The sequence below is a fragment of the Nelumbo nucifera genome, chromosome 8, assembly GCF_055504915.1.
Source record: "Nelumbo nucifera cultivar China Antique chromosome 8, China Antique-T2T, whole genome shotgun sequence".
Lineage (NCBI taxonomy): Eukaryota > Viridiplantae > Streptophyta > Magnoliopsida > Proteales > Nelumbonaceae > Nelumbo > Nelumbo nucifera.
The window spans coordinates 25,958,880-25,978,406 of record NC_142656.1 but is presented as its reverse complement, the minus strand read 5'-3'; the positions used below and the strand labels follow the sequence as shown (position 1 = coordinate 25,978,406).

Sequence of the window (19,527 nt, the reverse complement as noted above, 5' to 3'; positions counted from 1 at the left end):
ACACAGAGAGTTAAAGGGGTGGCGTACAGAGCAAGGTCTATTGACCCTACCATGCCAATTAGGAGCTCAGATCTCAAAGCAAAAACTCTATACACATGGAATCCAGCGGCACATGGATAATATTTCCTGTACGTTTATATATTAAGTTTATAGGGAGATGTTCTCAGTATGCGGCTTGACTCCCATTTTAGAGTATATGCAAGAGTTTTTGGTCGTAGGGAATCCCGTCAGCCCATGGAAGCCTGCAGTTTGGACATATCTCTTGTATATATACCTTAAATTCATAAGGAGATGGTTCCCAATGCATTGTTGGATGCTAGCGCAAACCTAAATGCGAAGGCATGTGGTTTTGATCCTATGCCTCCATACTGGGGTTGAGTGACTATGTTAGGGCTGCAACTTGAGTGATCCTAATCTCAGTCCAACCGACCCAATTGGAGATTTTACTAGGCCTCAGGCTGGGTCTGACCTAAATTTGGATTGCACTTGGGTTGAGATCTCAAGTAGCTAATCCAAACCTAACCTGATCCATTCTTTTTATTGGTAAGATCAAAGGGGGAAAGGGCGGGGGGTATATACAATAAAACACAAAGGAGGTTTGAGATATACAAAGGAGGAGCGGGAAAGAGAGCTTGATGCACCATCAAATCTGCAACTTGGTTTACTTCTTTGAAGGAGTAGAGGTAGGAGACACCACATTCCAACAAGTCAGCCAGCCTTGAGCATTCTGAATATGATAGTCTTCAACTTCCAAGGGATATCAATCTTCTTCTTGAGGCAAGAGATGACAATAAGAGAATCACCTTCAATACATACATGGTAGTTCCTATAATTAAGAGAAATGTTATGGGTTTCCCAAGCCTCTACAAGAAAGCAATCAAACAATCTCCATCGGTCCTCCCTCCTAGAAGAATCAAAATTTATTTTAATAATGCCATCTCTTGGGGATTTCCTCATAATAGATTTCCATGTTTTTAGGGCCTTTGCATTGCTAATCTTTGTCAATAGAGGAAAAACTTCCTTATAGGAACTTAAAGCTCTATCAATAATAATTGGTGGGGAATAACTTTTATTATTAAAAGTTTTCTTATTTCTATTTTTCCAGATAGACCAAAGAATGAGATTGCATTTTTCATATCACAAGGGCTTCTCAAGGTTATTCACCTCACTCAGGTTTGCCCACAAATCTTGGATAGAAAGATCTCTGAATTTAAGGACCAAAACTTGGTTGGCCATGGTACACTTTCTGAAAATATGATCCACATCTTCATTTTCTCCACAAAAACTACAAGATCCCTCAATAGCAATCTCATGAAAGATAAGATGAGATTTTGAAGGAAGCCCAGAATCTAGGAGAAGGTAAATATAAGTTTTTATCTTTTTGGGGGGATTTTGAGATTCCAAATCTTACTAAACATCATACTTGTCCCACCCAACCAACCCCTTGACATCACGCTAGCTTCCTTGTACGCCAACTTAATAGTGAAGATTCCTTTGGGATCAAACCTCCATATAAGTTTGCCCTCACACGAACTAGAAGGGAAGAATATAGATCTAATATTGTCCCAAACATGGTTCGGCACAAGGCTACAACCCACGTCTTCTTTCCAAACTTTTCTCATGATCAATGAATGGATGGGTTTCTTACCACTCCCCTTGTCCCAAAATTCTGTTGACTTTTATTTATATCTTCAATAGCACTCTTTAGGATTTCAAGGGATCTTATGATGAACTAGGGCATAGTGCTAATGGTCGAGTTGGATAAAGTAACTTTACCTGCTAGTGAGAGGGTTTTCTTTTTCCACCCTTTGAGTTTGTTATTTACTTTCTCTTTGAGATTTGAAAATAATTTCTTGGAAACCCACCATTAATAATTGGAGCCCCTAAAATGGAGCCATTCTTTTTCTCCAAAGGAATTCTCATCAAACTTTAATAGAGTTTCTTTGACTCTCAAGCAAGCCAACATGGTTGTTTTGGCAAATATCAAATAATCATTAACAAATTGGACAATAGGCACACAAGGTCCATCTTTTGAGGCTTTATAACCAATGAGACTCTTAGGTTTGCTTGCTTCCACCATAAACTTTCTGGTAAGCGCTTCCACACAAAGAACAAAGATGTAGGGGGATAGGGGATTTACCCTACCTAATACCCCTACAAGGTTCAAATTTCCTTGTAGGAGATCCATCCTAAACAAATACATATATACATGCATTTTATTTGTATAAAACTATCTTTCTTCTATTTATTGAGGAAAAAGAAAAAATAAATAAAATATTTTACTTACTAGCATATAAAAATCAAAGTCTAGACTAAGAGTGAAGCAGATGAGGAAACTCCTCCAACTCTCAAAAGTCTCTTTGGCTTGGCTGGTTGAGAATTTGAGATGTGTGATCTTTCCATTGTGAGAAAATATGTATACTTCCTCAAATCCACCATTGTTTCTCTGCTTCTTAAAACAGAGGTACTTTGCATGCTAATAATCAAATGCCTATACATGGAACACTCTCATTCATGTTCAAATTTGTAGCCCTAAACCAACCAAGTGTCACATCCTGCTCCATCTCTCCCTACTCCCACCTTCACCATTTGAATCTCCCCCCTCAACTTGTTCGTTGGTGACCTTGGATCTCTCATCAAACAACTTCTCCAGTCACATCCCTCAAGCTATTTCTTCAAGTGTTATCATTTTGAAAATTTGAAGAAAAAGAAAAGGTAAAATAGTCTTTTCTATCTTTCCATTAACAGTTGCTAACAATTGTCAATTGTTAGGAAACTCAATGGTATTTTAAAGGACTTTTGAAACAGCAGGATAAGTTTTAGTTCATTTTCTAAAGCTTAAGTATTTTACCCTGAGATGTATAATATAGCACTCCACTAAGTAGAAGGTTTCTAGTTCTATTGACGTTTCCTCATGCTGGACTATTAAACCATTTAGGATAATGGGTCATAAGTTGGAAAGTCCAACCAAGTAATTTGATTACTCGATTCATTTCAAATGAAAAATAGCAAAGATTAACAAATAAAAATAATGGGGAAATTTATGATGCAAAAAAGATATGATACAGGAAGAGCTTTGACCAATCAACCCCCTCCTCGAATTTACGTGAGAGTTTAAATTGGCTCCCCACATCAATCCTACAGCACATTCCATCTGCACATCATGAATATATTTCATACTTGTATGTTGTCATTCAAGGGGAGATAGATATTCCCAGCAAAATATTCTATGGGGAGCCAATCCAAATTCACAAGATAACGATTCGTTTTGGTTACAAGTTTTTCAATATCATGTCTTCTCCTTCAAGACAAGGATGCATGACTTAGCAAAGTGCCAATTGGTTGGCTAGCAAGGTCTCAAGCCAATTGTAGTGAATATACCCTAATTTGAATCCGATGTGATCCATTTGCATCCCTAAAACCAGCTTTATTGCTAAACACATTAGTTTTAGGGAAGGTTACCAGGAGCCAGATTGTAATGTTGGGGTAGTGAAATTTAATGGTTTCAAACTTTCACTGCTTGTAATAAAAGGTACCTTCCAAAAATCAATACTCAGGTTTATCTAGAACATGTGATGTCAAGTGTACCTTGAAAGATTTAAAAATTCCAAAACTATTGTTTTCTTGTTTCATGAGTCCATTTTTCCATCTCTTTCATCAAGTCTCTAAAACCCTAGTTCCTAACCCTTTCTTTCCCATTTCTTAGGGTTGAACGAATAAAGTTTTAAAGCAACCCAAAAATTTGCACATTAACCAAGTCCGTTTTTGTTATTTTGCAATTTTATTCTCTCGTATTTAAACTGAAAATGGGTCTTTTGATAAATTTACCACTCACCACACTTAATAAATTGGACTTGAGTGTCGATTTCTAAAAGTCTAGGATATCTCATTGTTGCAAGTAAAAGTTAAGACCCTAAAGACTGTTTGGTTTCCCTACCTTTTCCTTCAAACCAAACATAGTCTAAGTATCACTACCCCCAAAGTACAGGGTACTCCTTATAATTTTCACTTTATGTAGATATAAGCACAAATGTTTGAATGTTATTGGATCGGATTAGGGTACATCAAGATTCCATCAAGTTTTAAAGTAACCGAAATCAAATCACTTAAATCAAATTGGTTTTGATCAATACTAGGTGTGGATTCAGACAAACATATACCATTTGAATTGGTTAGGCAATTTTTGGTACCTTGGTATATCAAATCACCTATAACATGTGATCAATACTAGGTTTATCAATTTGGAGACCAAGAGTTAACTTAATGTGACAATTTTTGGTACCTTGGTTCAATAATTCATAACAAGGGAGTGATTGAGTAAGATGTCATCCAAAGAATTAGAATAGGTTAGGCAAAATGGAGGGATGCATCTGGACTTTTGTGTGATAGGAGAATACTAGTTAGATTAAAAGGAAAATCTATAAAAACAATTGTAAGACCAGCTATGTTGTATGGAGTATAGTGTTGGACAATCAAGAAACATGTTCAAAAAATAAGTGTGGCAAAAATGTGAATACTAAGATAAATGAGTGGAAAAGATAGAAAGGATAGGATTAGAATGGAGTCATCCATAAAAAAAAACTTAAAAATAGCTCGAATAAGTGATAAAATGAGAGAGACTAGACTAAGAGGGTTTTGTCACATGCATCGAACACCGCCAACACAACAGCTCTAGTTAGAAGAAGTGGTTTGGGACAAGTGGAAGGGACTAGAAGAACTAGGACTAGACCAAAAGGACGTGGGTAGAAGTAATAAAAAATAATTTTAAATACTAATATTTTAAAAATAGATATGACTCTAAATAGAACAGATTGGTGAAACAGGATTCATGTAACCGACCCCATAAGGCTTGGATGATGATGATGATGATCAAGCAATTAGAACTATTTTGAGATTCGGCCCATGCAGAGGGAGTTCATTGTAGCATGTTTCAGTCAGATCAAGACTTAGAGGCATCCTACGGATTCAGACCATAATATCATATACAATATTCCCTTCTGGATGATAGAAATAACTATAATATCAACTGTCAAGCATGTATTTAATTTATCTTTTACACACGAAAGGCTGCAAAGCCATGGTTGTATCTCTTACCTTGTAAAGCTGTACCGTTGATGAATTTATCTGATATAAAACAAGTGCAGCAAATTAAAATTGAAGTAAATGGCTTCAACCTAAAAAATAGTAATAGATGACAAACACAAAATCTTTGACAGAACGTCAAACTCACTGAAAACAATGCCATGAAAAAGTTGCAGAAATAGAAAATATCAGTTCAAACATACAAAATCTCCTAAGCCTAAACTTTGCTGCAGCTTAGACTACCGACAGAGTTGCTCAACAGCAGTCACAATCTGGGCAGGCTGAACCACAGTCCACTCCTCCAATGTTCCAGCATATGGGGTTGGTACATCTTGTGATGAGAGGCAAACAACTGGTGCATCCAAGTAATCATGGAAATTCTCGTTGATGGCGGCCGTAAGGCTGGCACCAATACCACCTGTTCGCATGCACTCTTCCACGATCAGTACACGGTGTGTCTTCTTCACTGAATTTCCAATCGTGTATAGATCAAACGGCTTCAATGATCTGATATCAATAACCTCAGGGTCATATCCCTTGTTCACCAGTGTCTTTGCAGCCTGCATCACATGGTACCTCATACGAGAATAGGTAAGGATAGTAACATGCTCACCAGGCCTCACCATCTCAGCTTCCTCCAGTGACAGAACATACTCTTCATCTGGTATTCTCTCCTTGAGATTGTAGAGGAGCACATGTTCAAACAATATCACTGGGTTCTCACTCCGGATAGCTGCCTTCATTAAGCCCTTGGCGTTGTAAGGGGTTGAGCAGGCAACCATCTGGATCCCAGGGATTGACTGGAAATATGACTCTAGTCGTTGAGAGTGCTCTGCCCCAAGCTGACGTCCAACACCTCCAGGCCCACGGATGACAATTGGAATTTTGAACTGACCACCTGAGGTGTAGTGAAGCATGCCACAGTTGTTGGAGATCTGGTTGAATGCCAGGAGAAGGAAGCCCATGTTCATGCCCTCAACAATTGGCCTGAGGCCTGTCATTGCAGCCCCAACAGCCATACCAGTGAATGAGTTCTCAGCAATGGGAGTGTCCAGCACCCTGAGATCCCCATACTTCTTGGCTAGGCCCTTGGTCACCTTATATGAGCCTCCATAGTGACCCACATCCTCCCCCATGACACAGACTCGAGGATCTCTGTCCATCTCTTCTTCCAGACCTTCTCGAAGGGCCTCAAATAGCAAAAGCTCATGCCTGGTGATACAAAAGTGAAATACCATCAAGCACAGTTGCAACAGGTAATATCAGACAAGGATAAATAACAAATATAATGCAACATAATATAATTGGGATCATTCCATTAGCCTGGCATACAATATACCAGTGTCTCCTAGTTAAGGTTCTACTAAATCATTGAAGTAGCAACAAAAGTACGAGAAAGAATCATTTAATCACAACGAAGACATGCTATGATTCATGTGTAAAAAATGTCCTATTCTTTTTGGTTCTTTCCCCACATACGACACTCACATCATTAGCTGGAGCACCAGGCGGGGAAGGTATATTTTCATAATCTCCTCGAACCTTAAACTTGCTTAATAATCTCTTTTCTTGCCAGAACCCATTGTGGAAAACATGGTGGCTCATTCCACTCAACCACTTAATCTCCGAAGAGAGAGAGTGCTTCTTGCTCCAATCATTAGGTTGATGAACACACCCATTGGGGGATTACACTAACTAACCATTTCTTTTTCCAACTTTGGATCCTGAAATTCTCAAAAACACGATTTGGACCATTATAGATGGAGTACATGACAAGATGCAGATGAAATTTTTTAGATAGCAGATAAAACTATTTCTCTTAAAAATCTTCTTAGGTTTCTCTTATTTTCTTTCTGTTGGAAAAGAAAGGATTAATTTTTGAAAAGTGATGTTGACATCCTTAGACATCTATTTCAAGTTGTCACAAGCATTGATTTGACATCCTTCTGCCTGCAACAAACCTTCTGGGATACAACTTACCCAAACAATTCGAGAACTGAAGTTCAATGATGGCACCATCTCATGGTATAGAACAAAGTTAAGTTTCAGATGGCTTGTATAAGAAAGATATTGATTCAAGCATAGAAAGCTGAAGCCTAGTTCTTTTAATGCTATAGTCATTCTTCAATGGGATTGCCTCTATCACGTATTACATGGCTCAAACAATGTTACGAGAATCTCCAACAATCTTTCTGTTTTCAATTTGCAAATCCACAGCCAACTGGTCTACTGCTCTGGGACCACATACTTCTGCTACATCATTTGATGAGGTGTGAACGGGTAATACTATTGCTGTAACAAACCTTCTGCCTGGATCCAAACACACATAACCAGAACCTTCTTTCTTCTCTTGTATCATGGCTGCACCAAAGTAATCCTCCCAACCTGCAGTTTTTTCTGAGCTTTGACTGTTCACTAATGATCTTTTTATAGTATTCTGAGAAATTTTATCTTAGAAGTGTTCTTCATAAAGAAAGTTCCTTTCTCTTATGAATTCAAGCGAACCCTACATTTTTTTATCAGTCAAGCGAGTCCTACACTTTTGCTTGCAAGAGTATTTTATTAATAAGAGTAACTTATAAACTAATGTATCATATGTTTAGCCACATGGTTGGTTCCACCGCCCAGACAATAGGTGCTTTACTACTTTCCAATGGACATCTATAGGCCCATAAGATGTAAAACCCTGCATATAAAAAATCACACATGCTCTCTTCTAAAACTTGTAATAGTCCATAGTACTAGGGTAAAATACTGATACAAGGTGGGCTATAGGATCAACATGGACTGCAGGATTGGACAGGTGACCAATCCAGTGGATGACTTGGACTAGTCACATCATCCATCAACACTAAAAAGGGCAGAATAGGAAAGGTCATATGCATATATAAATATATTCAAACTGGATTTTCTTTTCAAACTATTTTATTTTTCTGTTATGTCATCTGAAGGAAATCAATACACCAGAGACAAAATTAAGATACTGAGCATCAAACAGAAGACTCTCTTCATAGGATTAAACAGAAACAATTCCCAGGTTTCAGGTTCAGAAAACAAATATTCAAATTCCAAAATGAGTGACTGTGTTTACAGAATTCCTTGGAAAAAAATCTATCTTCAATTGAGTGTTTTGGGCACAACTGTAATCTGTACTATGTTTATAATTCTGGTGAGACTCTCCTCTGTTGTATAACGTTCCCCTATTATAATGAAATCCTGTTATTGATAAAAAAAAAATCCTATGGTGCATTGATTATTTAAATTCCTAATAGTGTTATCAATGTAGTGAGGCAATAACTAGTCGATGAAGAAAAGATACGTTCTATCACAAATATTTAAAATAAGAGCATGAATATAACTATGTGATTGACTAGGTTGACTAGTCGTTAATTAACTAGTCGGTCTAGTTGATGCATAGTTGTCATAGGTGACCACATTGACTAGTTAATAATGCAGTCAATTGACCCTCAATTGAATAGTCAACAAGTAGTCAATCCTTTGAAAATACCGATTCTTATGTTAAGCTTTTGAGAAGACAGAAATCCAAACCCCTTGAGGACCGATTTCAGCAAATAATAAAAAGAACAAAGCCGAAGTAAAATGAGGACACTTTATGTAGATCGTTTATATATAGGAAAACAACAAAAATTAACGTCTCTTCTCAATGAACACAAAAGCTATGAATATAGAGAGGGGTGCAATGAAAGACTTGGACTCTACATCCGTTAAACCTTGTATTTTCAAACCCCAATTCATAATCAAAGGATTCTAAAGCAAAAAAAAAAAACTTGGACTGATCAACAGAACTATAGATTAGTAACAACCTGGAAAAGACTGAGTAGCATTGGAGTTTCTGTAACAATATTATGAAGCTAAAACTAGTTGCATCAAAATATAACACAAAGAATAATTCCTTACTTATCAAGAAAAATAAAATAGAAAAGAAAAGGAACAAATCACAATCTCAATAACTCTCTAGTTCTTCACAGGTTAATAAATAAATTCCCTTTTGAACTGGAAAATGCAATGTCAAGTCCTTGTAATATAACGTGACCAACTCTCAACCTTGGCTAACAAACATATCACAGCCAATGCTTATCAATTTAAATAAAATAGACAAATCCCATACCCCCAGTTCATTGTGGTAAGAAGAATACAGCGTCAAAAAGGAGAAATGAAAAATAAAAAACAATTTTCACAACAAGAAATAGTATAAAAGAATAGTTTACCCTCCAGTCTTAGATGCTGTAGAAGCCGCAGACTTTTCAGCCTTCGCGTAAACAAGAAACAGATTGAAACGTCATCAGTAACAAAGACCCATTTTTTTATAAAAATCCAAAAGAAATAGCTAGGACAATAGATTAGTCGAGATATTTAACTGCAACAGCATTAGCAGCAACCAATCGGCCAGCACTGCGAGCTCTGGCATTAGAAACAGGAACCACCTTTGCATCAGATCCGTCAACCAGAAAACCTCCCTTCCGCTCTGAAACTTAGAAAAATGAAATACCCAGATCCGGATTAAAGATGAATAGAAAAAGAAAAAAGGAATTTTCAGAAGATGTTCGAAACACCCACTTCCATATGGAATGCGAAATCAATAAGTAATTGAGAAAAACAAACCAGAGAGAGAGTGGGATCAAACCTGGAAGAGATTTGAGGGAGGGGAGCTGAACTCCCTTAGGAACGAAATCAGAGGATGATGACAGAACTGAGGTCGCCACTATACCCTTCAAAATCGCTGCCATTTCTGTAACTACGAAGAGAAGGGATGATTGGAGATCTTGTATACAACAAATGGAAGAAGGAGAAGACAGGAGGGAAGAGCCAACGGTGTTGCTGGCCACCGCTCTCGGCTCTCTTGGTTTTGGGTGTCTCTTACTCTCTTACTTGGCTGCTGACCCAAATTAAATGGACTTCCTTCCAACTATCATCTTTGGTTCTATCGCCTCCACTCCACCAAGTCTCTTTCTATATTTTCTTGTTTGGCCTTCTCTCTCTCTTCGTGTTTGATCATCATTTTGCCGTTGGCCAGCTATACCTACCATGGAAAAAATTCGGATGTATAATGGCTGTCACAGGGCTCTCCCTGCCTCACACGTTCATCTAATAGTAAAAATTATACTGCACTCCACTTCAGAATTTTAAATTCCATTTTAAACCTATACATAATTCAAAATTTTAAATACCCCATCTATAACATTAATATTCGCCTGTGTATTGGCATTAATTTCTAGCAGCACCAATCTCAACTGTACAATGAAACTAAGGTTTCTTAGAGTGACAACAATAAAAATCCCTAATCTATATATAAAGATGTCAGTGGATCAGGTTAGGTGGTCAATCCACAATGACTCGATTCTAATGGGTTAGGATCGGGTTGGGTTGAACTTAATTGGGTTTTTAGTCAAGTTCAGGTTGAAGCGAACACATGCTGAATCTGACATTGACATTTACAATGCAGCATTGAAACATACAAGTACACTCATTTTTTCTGATTGAGGTTGCATTGATCGGTTTTTTTTTATCATTTTGGTATTGCATTGATCGGGTTCAAGTTGGACCAAATCCGAAATTGTCAACCCTATAAATATGTAATAGTAACAGCGCTGCATATTAATATATAATGAAAACAGTTAATTTCTTTATATAAAATGTTAAGGGTTTTTTAATAACTTATTAACATTTTTAGAATTTTAATCAGATTGAATCATGTTTGGATATCTAACATTCTTAATAAATTTAGATTCAAATCATCATTTATAAGATGTGATTCGATCCATTTGCATTTGAATATATCCCAATTCAAATTCAACCCGATCCATTTGCATCTACATATCAACTGCCGGTGGCTCAATTGATAGAATCTCCAACTCATTATAGCGGATAATTGGGATCAAAATCCCTGTGCCAGTAGGGTTGGAAATGCTGAAAGCATGACTGTATCCATGTCATGGAGAGAGATCTTAGACAGCTGAAGCTGTCTAACGTGGAACAGACTTCTTAACCAAATTTATTCACGCACATGAGCTGATGGGCTGACGACTTGACGGGCACCACGTGATGATGTGTTTACAATTACAACTTTTTTTTAACGAAACTACAAGTATAACTTGATTGGCTCAGTATCCTCCATCTCACATAGGCGGGCGTAGACGAATCTAAAGCTCAGTTTGGAAGGAGTACAAATACAAAATATAAGATCTTGTGCTCTGCATATTTGTATTTGTACTCCTTCCGAATTATGCTTAACCTTGTATTTTGTATTCTTTTGTATGTATTTATACTGTATATATTTATATTTGTATTCATAGATATCTAACATGAATCTCTACAATCCTACTCGTAATAAAGGGCCAATCATAATAACCCATTTGTAAAATCTTACACAAGGCCAACATATTATAATGCTGTGGCTATAATGATTGGACCAGCATCTACAGTTAATAAAGGATCCGATAAGTTTGATAAGTGTCATGATTCATAGAGAGTGAGACAGTTGGGACAGTTGGAAGGATTAAATTAGGTTTGTGGACATAATAATAGAAGATTTCATTTTCTGAATTAATGGCCTTGGGACAAGACCCATCCTATTTGATCTTTATTTCGATAGAAACTATATAGCGGACGGTCCATAGATGGGGCCTTTTATCTTTTTCTATCTTTCCATCCAACCAAATATGATCCACAACTTTGGTGTCCTAATATCAATCATATGATCCTTTTGTCTTTCAAATGTTGGACTATTCCAATCATGTTACTGGTGTACCGGATCAACCCAAAGGTCTAAATTATCAAAGTATTCTCATAAGATTAAAGAATTATTAATCTCAACCATCCAACTGATGTACCAAGATTTCAATTCATTTGAGTCATCCAAAAAAAAATCAATCCAAGAGCCTATGCTATCAAAGTGATCCTTAAGATTAATGAATTAATTGTGGCCATCTGATTATCCGAGTATCTACGATTAATGCATGAAATTTTAGGAAAGAAACAGAAAGCTATGTAAATGATGTATAAAAGAACATCACATCCAGATGTAAAAGTCTACCCAAATGGGGTATAAAACTAATGTTTCCATATCCTATGTCCCTGCCGCTTCACTTTAGGCAGCTCTACTCTTGGCGGCAGATAGCCCCCGCCTACCATGACAGTTTTCACTTTGTTCCAAGTATCCCTTTCCATGACAGTTTTCACCCTGCTCTAGGTAGTCCTCCCAAGTAGTTCTCTCCATGACTTGTGATAAGATGTTGAGATGTGGTGGTAGGTTCTGATACCATTTGTTGCATAACTAATACACCAAATGGCTGTCAAGCCAAGCCATTTTAACCTTTTAGGACTGTAAGAGACCAGGCGCACTAGAAAGGAGGTTTTACCAAACATTCTTGAAAAGGAAAAAGATCTTGACAAAACAATTTTGTTGTGTAATGCACCATTTTTAACCGGAAAAAAAATTTACAAAATTTTTAACAGGAAAATTTTGCATTTAAGGCAATATGAAAAGAAGAAAACTTTGAATTTAATGAATGTTGCCTGAATCAACAATGACACAACACTTTTTTATTGGAATTTGCTTGCATTGGCAAACAAGTTGATATAGAACATGAATAACCCAAAATAAACAAATCACATAAAAAATACAAATCACTGATGCATAATTGCCAAATACCTCATTGATGATCTTCTGCGCTTGGAGCCCCAACATAAATCAACCTTATAGATCTTTCTCTTTGTTTCAATGAAGCCTTCAATCTTTCTCTTGGTCCCAAGGAAGCCTTGGCAATTTGGAGCACCACAATAGCATTCAACTTTGGGTCCAAAGTGCACAAATCTACAGAAAGAAAACCATGTCATTGTTTATTTTCACTTCCAATTTAAGAAGCTTGAAGCAAAGAAAATCTCATTATTTAGAAGCCCTATCAAACCAAATATATCGAACCAAAGGTGTATATCATTCTCAATAACAGGACTCTGGTCTTTTGAAGATCAAAAGATGAAAAAGGAAATAGTCAAATTAATCCTTGGAAGAGGTGTTCAAAACCACACATACTAGCAAGAGTTAACCCAATTCATCAAGGGTTGAAATAGCGGTACCCTAAAAAACTTAAAATATTAAATGAGATGTCAAAAATCAACATTTGATCACTTTCCCTAGAAATCTGCATTCATAATCATTGTATGAAAGCTCTTACATATGAAAAATACTATTGATGTGAATGATCTTCAATACGCTATACATATTAAGACCTGTAGTAAGTCTTGTCCTGAATTAGTGTGAAAAGAGGAGAGAACAAGGAGTAGAGATCACTGGTAATAATGATACCTTTTTTTGAAATATGAATTACTACTATACCCCAAATGTATCTTTCTATTGAGAGACTAACACTAATACTCCAATAGTCCCTCTCAAGTGAACACTAACCGGCTTGCCTAGAAATAATGTAATATTGCCGGCAACATAACCAATTGATCTGCCATAGCTTTTTTCAAACAAAGCAACTTGAAGATTCTGGCAATGGCAACCAGTGCAATTGCATTCATAGGGGCACTTTTGGCTCTTACCACAAGACAAATCTTTAACTGGTTAGATGGCCTGGACATTACCAACACAGTATTTTTAGAGGCCTACATCTCTTACCCAAGACAACCTATCATCAAATCCACCTCTCAACACATTTTCAACCATAGAACTACACTACCAACTTAATGGAGATTAATTCATAAATATGCCAATAAAAGAAACACTCTACCAAAAACTTCAAATTATCAAAGAAAGAGACCTAATAGATGTTTATCTCCTCATTGGTGTGCTCTCTGTAAGGCTGATGGTGAGTCCGGTTACCACTTATTAATTTCCTGTCAATTTGCAAAATGTATTTAGGAATGGTTCACTTCTATTTTTTTTTTTTTCTTTTGGGTGCAGTTGGAATTCCCCCTGAATGTGCAAAGCCTATTTACTTTTTCCTCCTTCAGCTGGCCAACAAAAAGAGGAAAGGTTATGTGGAGATGTGTTAGGGCTGCTGTATGCTGGTCTATTTGGGAGGAAAGAAACTTAAGAACTTTTTCTGATAAGGAGAGAATTCTAGAAAGTGTCATAGAAGTGATCCACATAAGGGCAATACACTGGCTGAAATATTTGCAGATGTTCAGACTTCTCAGTTGATGATCTGTTACAAAATTGGAAGGAAGTTGCGAAGTCAGTCCCATATAAGTTGACTTCAAGTCCATCATGGAATCCTCCCCCTCATGGCTTCATCAAACTGAATTTTTTTGGTAGCAGTTTGGGAAACCCAGGGCCATCTGGCATCGGGGGAGTGTTAAGGAATGAACAAGGGAATATAATAGCCTTGTTTTCTGGTCCAATAGGAGTTGAGACTCCCTTAGGGCCAAGGTAATGGTGGTCATGGAAGGTGATTCTAAGATAGTAGTGGGCGGGATAAAAGAAGACAAGATTGGGGTCTGGAACTACAACAATGAGAAGAGGAAGTTTAAGTGGTTGACTAAGGACGTTGATTTAAAATGTATTTGGGTAAAGAGAAGTGCCAACTCCTTCGCCAATGGATTAGCTAGGCAACGAATGCATAGGGATGCTACTTTCTGGGCTCATTTGTAACTGGTTTTTCTCTCCTTGATTGTTTATTCTGAAACGTCGGAGAGCTAAGATGTTTTATCTCCCCAAATCTGTATTCTAATCTCTTATTTTAATGAAATGCTTCCTGTTATTGATCAAATACCCCATAGAAACTGAAAGAGGGGTAGACATATAACCCAGTCTAATAACATAAACCCGAAGTGACCCAAGTTCTGAAATAGCAATCAGGGGTCATGTAACAAATCATGAGAGCAGCATGAGCACATACAAGTGACTGACAACTGGACAACTGACTGACATAGCAACCTCCGAACTTGCACTGATGTGGCATAACTGCCTAACAGATAGAAGATCTGGAGGGAGGGAGGGAGGGAGGGAGGAGAGAGAGAGAGAGAGAGAAGCTAGATAAAAGGGACCTTGAATCCTTCCATCCTCTTCCACCAGCTGACTCAAGCCAATCCTCAGGCCTTTCACATCCACTGCCACCATAACCCCCTTTTACAAAGTACAAGAACAATTAAAAGTAAATTGCCTTAAGACAAAAACCTAGAGTCATTTAGGCATTTTATCAAACATGTATGAAGCGCATTGAGTCCTGAAGCGCATTTAAGATAATTCAATGAGTATCTGTAATGCACCATGCATCACCAAAAAGCGTGACCACAAATGAAGAACCACTTCTTGTCATTTAAGATTCAGAAATGAAGCTTCACCTTCCTCCTAAAACCAAATAGAAACTTGAGTACCACTTGAAACAAGAGTACAAGACCAAGCTTAAAGCTATGTCTGATTACTATTAATCAAAAAATAAATTAAAAAAAAAAAAAAACTGTCTGATCACTACAAAAGAGTTCATCAATCCCAAACAACTTTATTGAATGATCCTTGATCACTTCATCACCAAAAAGGCCTAAATAAATGAATCTTGACCTACAATCAAGATATAAGAGGATAACTCCCAACAGGCACCAAAATAGAATGGGAGAAAAAAGAGCTGCTCTTAATTCTTCACAAAATCCAATAAAACATTAATCACTAGATCTAGAAATACTTTAGAAGCCTAGAAAAGTCCTAACACAAGCTACATTCGATTTAGACATAAAAGCACCAGTTTCAAGAAAAGATTCTAGAACTGTTTTCTAGACAACAAAAAAATGCCTCAAAATTCTCCAAAAAACCTTAAAAGCCAGGCAATTCAAAAATGACAGCCAACAGAATATACTATTTAAAGTCTGTTCTTACTATTTATGTTAATTCTAATAATAACTAATTATAGTAATTTCTTTAGATACTATAGCCATCATCATCTAATCTCTTTCCAACGTTATGAGTTCAGCTACATGAATCTTGTTCCACCATTCCTTTTGTTCAGTCCCATACCATTGTTAAAGCCTTTAAATTATATCCCACTACTTAACACATCCTTTTTGGCTTGCCCCTATCTCTTCTAGCCCCTTGTAACAGATCACTTCTTCTGATTGGTTCTCTTCTAGCCCCTTAAATCACTTATAGGAACTGATCATTTCTTTTGGATTTAACAAACCTTCTTAGTTGACCTACCCATTTTCACGCACATGAGCCACTCCTAGATTCCTTCTAATAAAGTCATGCCTGGTTGTATCCTTTTTCAACATTCTTAGTACTACCACACATTTTTTTTTATGTCTTCCTTGACTGCCCAACACTCTGGTCTATACAAATATTCCTTTTAGCCTAAGAAATATTTTCGAATAAACATGAATTGAATGAAAGATAACTAGACCAATAACTAAGAATTGTTGAAGAAGAAATATAGATGCTGGAGAGAACAGATCTGAAATTAACTAACAAATCTGAAGACATCATCATAAATATCTCCATCATTGCCAAAGTCTTCTTGGTGCTCTTCATACCTTCTTGTCATGAATATGAATATGCAAGGAGAGAGAAAAGATAACAATGAGAAGAGTAGAGAAACTCTTCAGAGATGTCACTCTCAGTTGGGCTACTGCCCAACTCAGGTGTTCTTTGAGGGAACACAAATATCTCGTTCATTTCTCCCTTCCAAAAGGGTTCCACTATATATAGATTTTATCACAAATCATAACAGCCTCTAATACTCTGATGCAGATCTTAATGGTTTCAGCTGACGTGGAGACGCTTTCTCCTAGCATATACTCGATCATATGATGGTCATGCACTTGGGTTTGTCTGCTGTTCGAATATGATAGATTTGTCTCCATCTGGTAAAAGAACACCCTCCAAATGGGCTTTGTCCTCAAGGACAAAATATGGATAAAGCTGTAGTAAGGGTTTATAGGGTTCCCATGTGGCTTCCTCCCTAGATAGCCCGATCCAAGCTACAAGTGCTTCCTGGACTATCTTCCGCCCTATTTTCAACCAACGGAGATCAAGAATGCTCTATGGCTAGGTAACAACATGGTCATCCTCGGAAAATTCTAGTAAGCAAGACACAACTGCTGAATTGAGACCTACGTATGGTAGAATGGCTGGAGGATCTTTCCCATAAAGAGCCTTGAAAGGAGTCATACCCACGGCTGAGTGAAATGGCTGGCGATGATAGGTCTCCAAACACCTATTGAGTACCTTGATCTGCCCATTTGATTGGGGATGATAGCTAGTGGTATGGTGTAGCCCTATCACCTGCAACCTGAAGTACTTGTTCCAAAACTGTCTGAGGAAGGTAGGATCTTATTCCAAAATAATAGCTGTAGTACCATGTAATTTAGCAACATCCTTGACATATGCCTCTGCAACTTGGGCCACACTATAAGGGTGTGATAGTGCCACAAAATGAACATATTTTTCATTAGTCGTTCCACCACAACCATAATGACCGATTTTCCAAGAGTAATGGGTAACCCCGAAATGAAATCCATGAATACTTAATCTCATACCAAAGCTGGAATTGGAATGGGCTGAAGAAGACCAGCAAGTGCCTGAGCTTCATACTTCTATTGTTGGCACACTTGACAAGAAGCAATGTACTCCCGGATTTTGTTCTTCATTGCTGGCAAGTAGAAGTGAGAAGCCAAATGGTAGTATGCTAGGGATGTATCATGGAATAACCTCAACAATTCTGGAATAAACCAGGATGTCAAAGGTATTACCATTTTGCCTTTGGAGAATAGAATCATATCCTTCACTGAATAATTTGGGTGGGAAGTGGGATCCTGGAGACATTGCATGCAAATCTAGGATAATCCTGGGTCCTCTTGGGCCTCAAGCTGGTCGAGAAGAGGGAAACTAGGCTTCAAGACTCCTATATGGCTCATTTCATGCATGAGAAAGAGAGAGAGAAAGAGAGAGAGAATCTTCCACCTTGTTGCTTGCACCTAGTTTATATGACATAATCAAAGCCCATCAACTTGGTTAACCATTTCTTTTGTCCAGTAGTATGTATGCATTGTTCCAGCAAGTGCTTCAAGCTTCATTGGTTGGTTCTAATGGTAAACCATCAGCCTAGTAGATAAGCCTCCACTTTTGGACCACTAGGACGATGGCCATTAATTCTTTTTCATAAATGGACTTGGTTTGAGATTGAGGTGATAGAGCATGCCAAAGAAGGCCAGTCGTTGACCCCCATGCATGAGGACTATGCCCACCCCGCAGCCTGATGCATCACATTCAAGAATAAAATCCTTTGAAAAATCTAACAGTCCCAAGGCTGGTGGAGTACACAAGACCTATTTCAAATCATCAAAGGCCTGTTGGGCCTGTAGGGTCCACTTGAAAAAGTCATTGTGCAGCAATTTAGTGAGGGGAGCGACTAACAACCCATAGCCTTTTATTAATCTCCAGTAATAACATATAAGGCCCAAAAACCCCCGCATTCCCTTTTGAGTTTTGGGTAGTGGAAAATCAAGCATGCAGGTGATCTTAGCAAGATCGACCATTATCTTTGCATTTGTCATATTATGGCCCAAGTAGCTTATTCATTTTTGTCCAAAAGTACATATGGAAGCCTTGACTATATATGAGAATGCCAATCCAGACTATATATACTAAAAAAAACTTCTAAGATAGGGCATGAAGACATCATTCATCACTGCCTAAATTGTGGAGAGGGCATTCATCAAGCCGAAAGGCATGATTAGAAATTCATAATGTCCAACATTTGTGATGTGGTTTAAGATTGTCTTTGAAACATCCAAGAATAAATCTCTGATCGGAATGGGAAACCAATCCCTAATGGTGATGTGGTTGAATATGGGTTGTTGTTAGGTTGAATGTGTTTCTTTGCTAATGGCTCAGTTACAATCTTCTCTATCTCCTCTCACTGAAATTGGGGGAATCTATAGGGGTAGACATTAGCTAGGGGCAGACATTAGCTAGGTGGGCCCCAGAGGCTCTTGGCTTGAGGTGGTTCAAGATTGCTCCCTTGGAGATGGTAAGGTTACTCATGAAGTGTGAAGTCCATTGTCATATTATCCCAATCACAAACAACAGGTCCTAGTTGGCACAGCCATTGGACCACTAATACCACATCAGATCCAGAAAATTGAAAGGGATGGAGGTCTACTTTAAATGGACACCCTTGTATTTTCCGAAATCCTTACACAACCCTTCACAGGAGATATTGTGCCCACTAGCAACCCGGACGACAAAGGGTAAAGTATGATAGATTACAAGCCCATGTTGCAGGGCAACAGTTAAGGTCACAAAATTAAGGGTACTTCCATTGTCAATTAACACCAAGAAAGTTCAACCCATTAATATTCCCTTAACCCACATAGTCAGATAGTATAGGGAATCTTTTGACAATTTAAGGCTTGAAGAGATCTCAGGTACCCCCATTTGCATCAAATCACTAGCATCTTCATTGTCAAGTTGGCCATGGACCCAGGGCT

General features: G+C 37.7%; 2 protein-coding genes across 6 annotated transcripts in view; both read right to left on the bottom strand.

The window, feature by feature from the left end:
* Positions 1 to 5,154: 5,154 nt before the first annotated feature.
* Positions 5,155 to 10,161, bottom strand: LOC104605406 (pyruvate dehydrogenase E1 component subunit beta-3, chloroplastic). Of its 3 annotated transcripts, none has more exons than XM_088892913.1 (4): positions 9,728 to 10,161; positions 9,462 to 9,568; positions 9,312 to 9,352; positions 5,155 to 6,294 (listed from the first exon to the last, which is right to left on the bottom strand). In XM_088892913.1, exons 1-4 carry the CDS (start codon positions 9,828 to 9,830, stop codon positions 5,322 to 5,324), a joined length of 1,224 nt encoding a protein of 407 aa, XP_088749039.1. In that variant the 5' UTR covers positions 9,831 to 10,161; the 3' UTR covers positions 5,155 to 5,321. The 3 variants fall into 3 exon arrangements, with proteins under 3 accessions (XP_088749039.1, XP_010268458.1, XP_088749040.1); XM_010270156.3 differs by having other exon boundaries at positions 9,462 to 9,574; positions 9,728 to 10,149; XM_088892914.1 differs by lacking the exons at positions 9,312 to 9,352; positions 9,462 to 9,568; positions 9,728 to 10,161 and adding an exon at positions 6,571 to 6,806.
* Positions 10,162 to 12,582: 2,421 nt separating this feature from the next.
* SDG4 (SET domain group 4) overlaps positions 12,583 to 19,527 on the bottom strand; it is a 63,126-nt gene continuing 56,181 nt past the window's right edge. For all 3 annotated transcript variants that reach the window (XM_010270160.3, XM_010270159.3, XM_010270158.3), the window contains one exon: positions 12,583 to 12,916. In XM_010270160.3, coding sequence (XP_010268462.1) covers positions 12,730 to 12,916 — 187 coding nt within the window. In that variant the 3' untranslated portion in view covers positions 12,583 to 12,729. The remainder of the gene's footprint in view (positions 12,917 to 19,527) is intronic.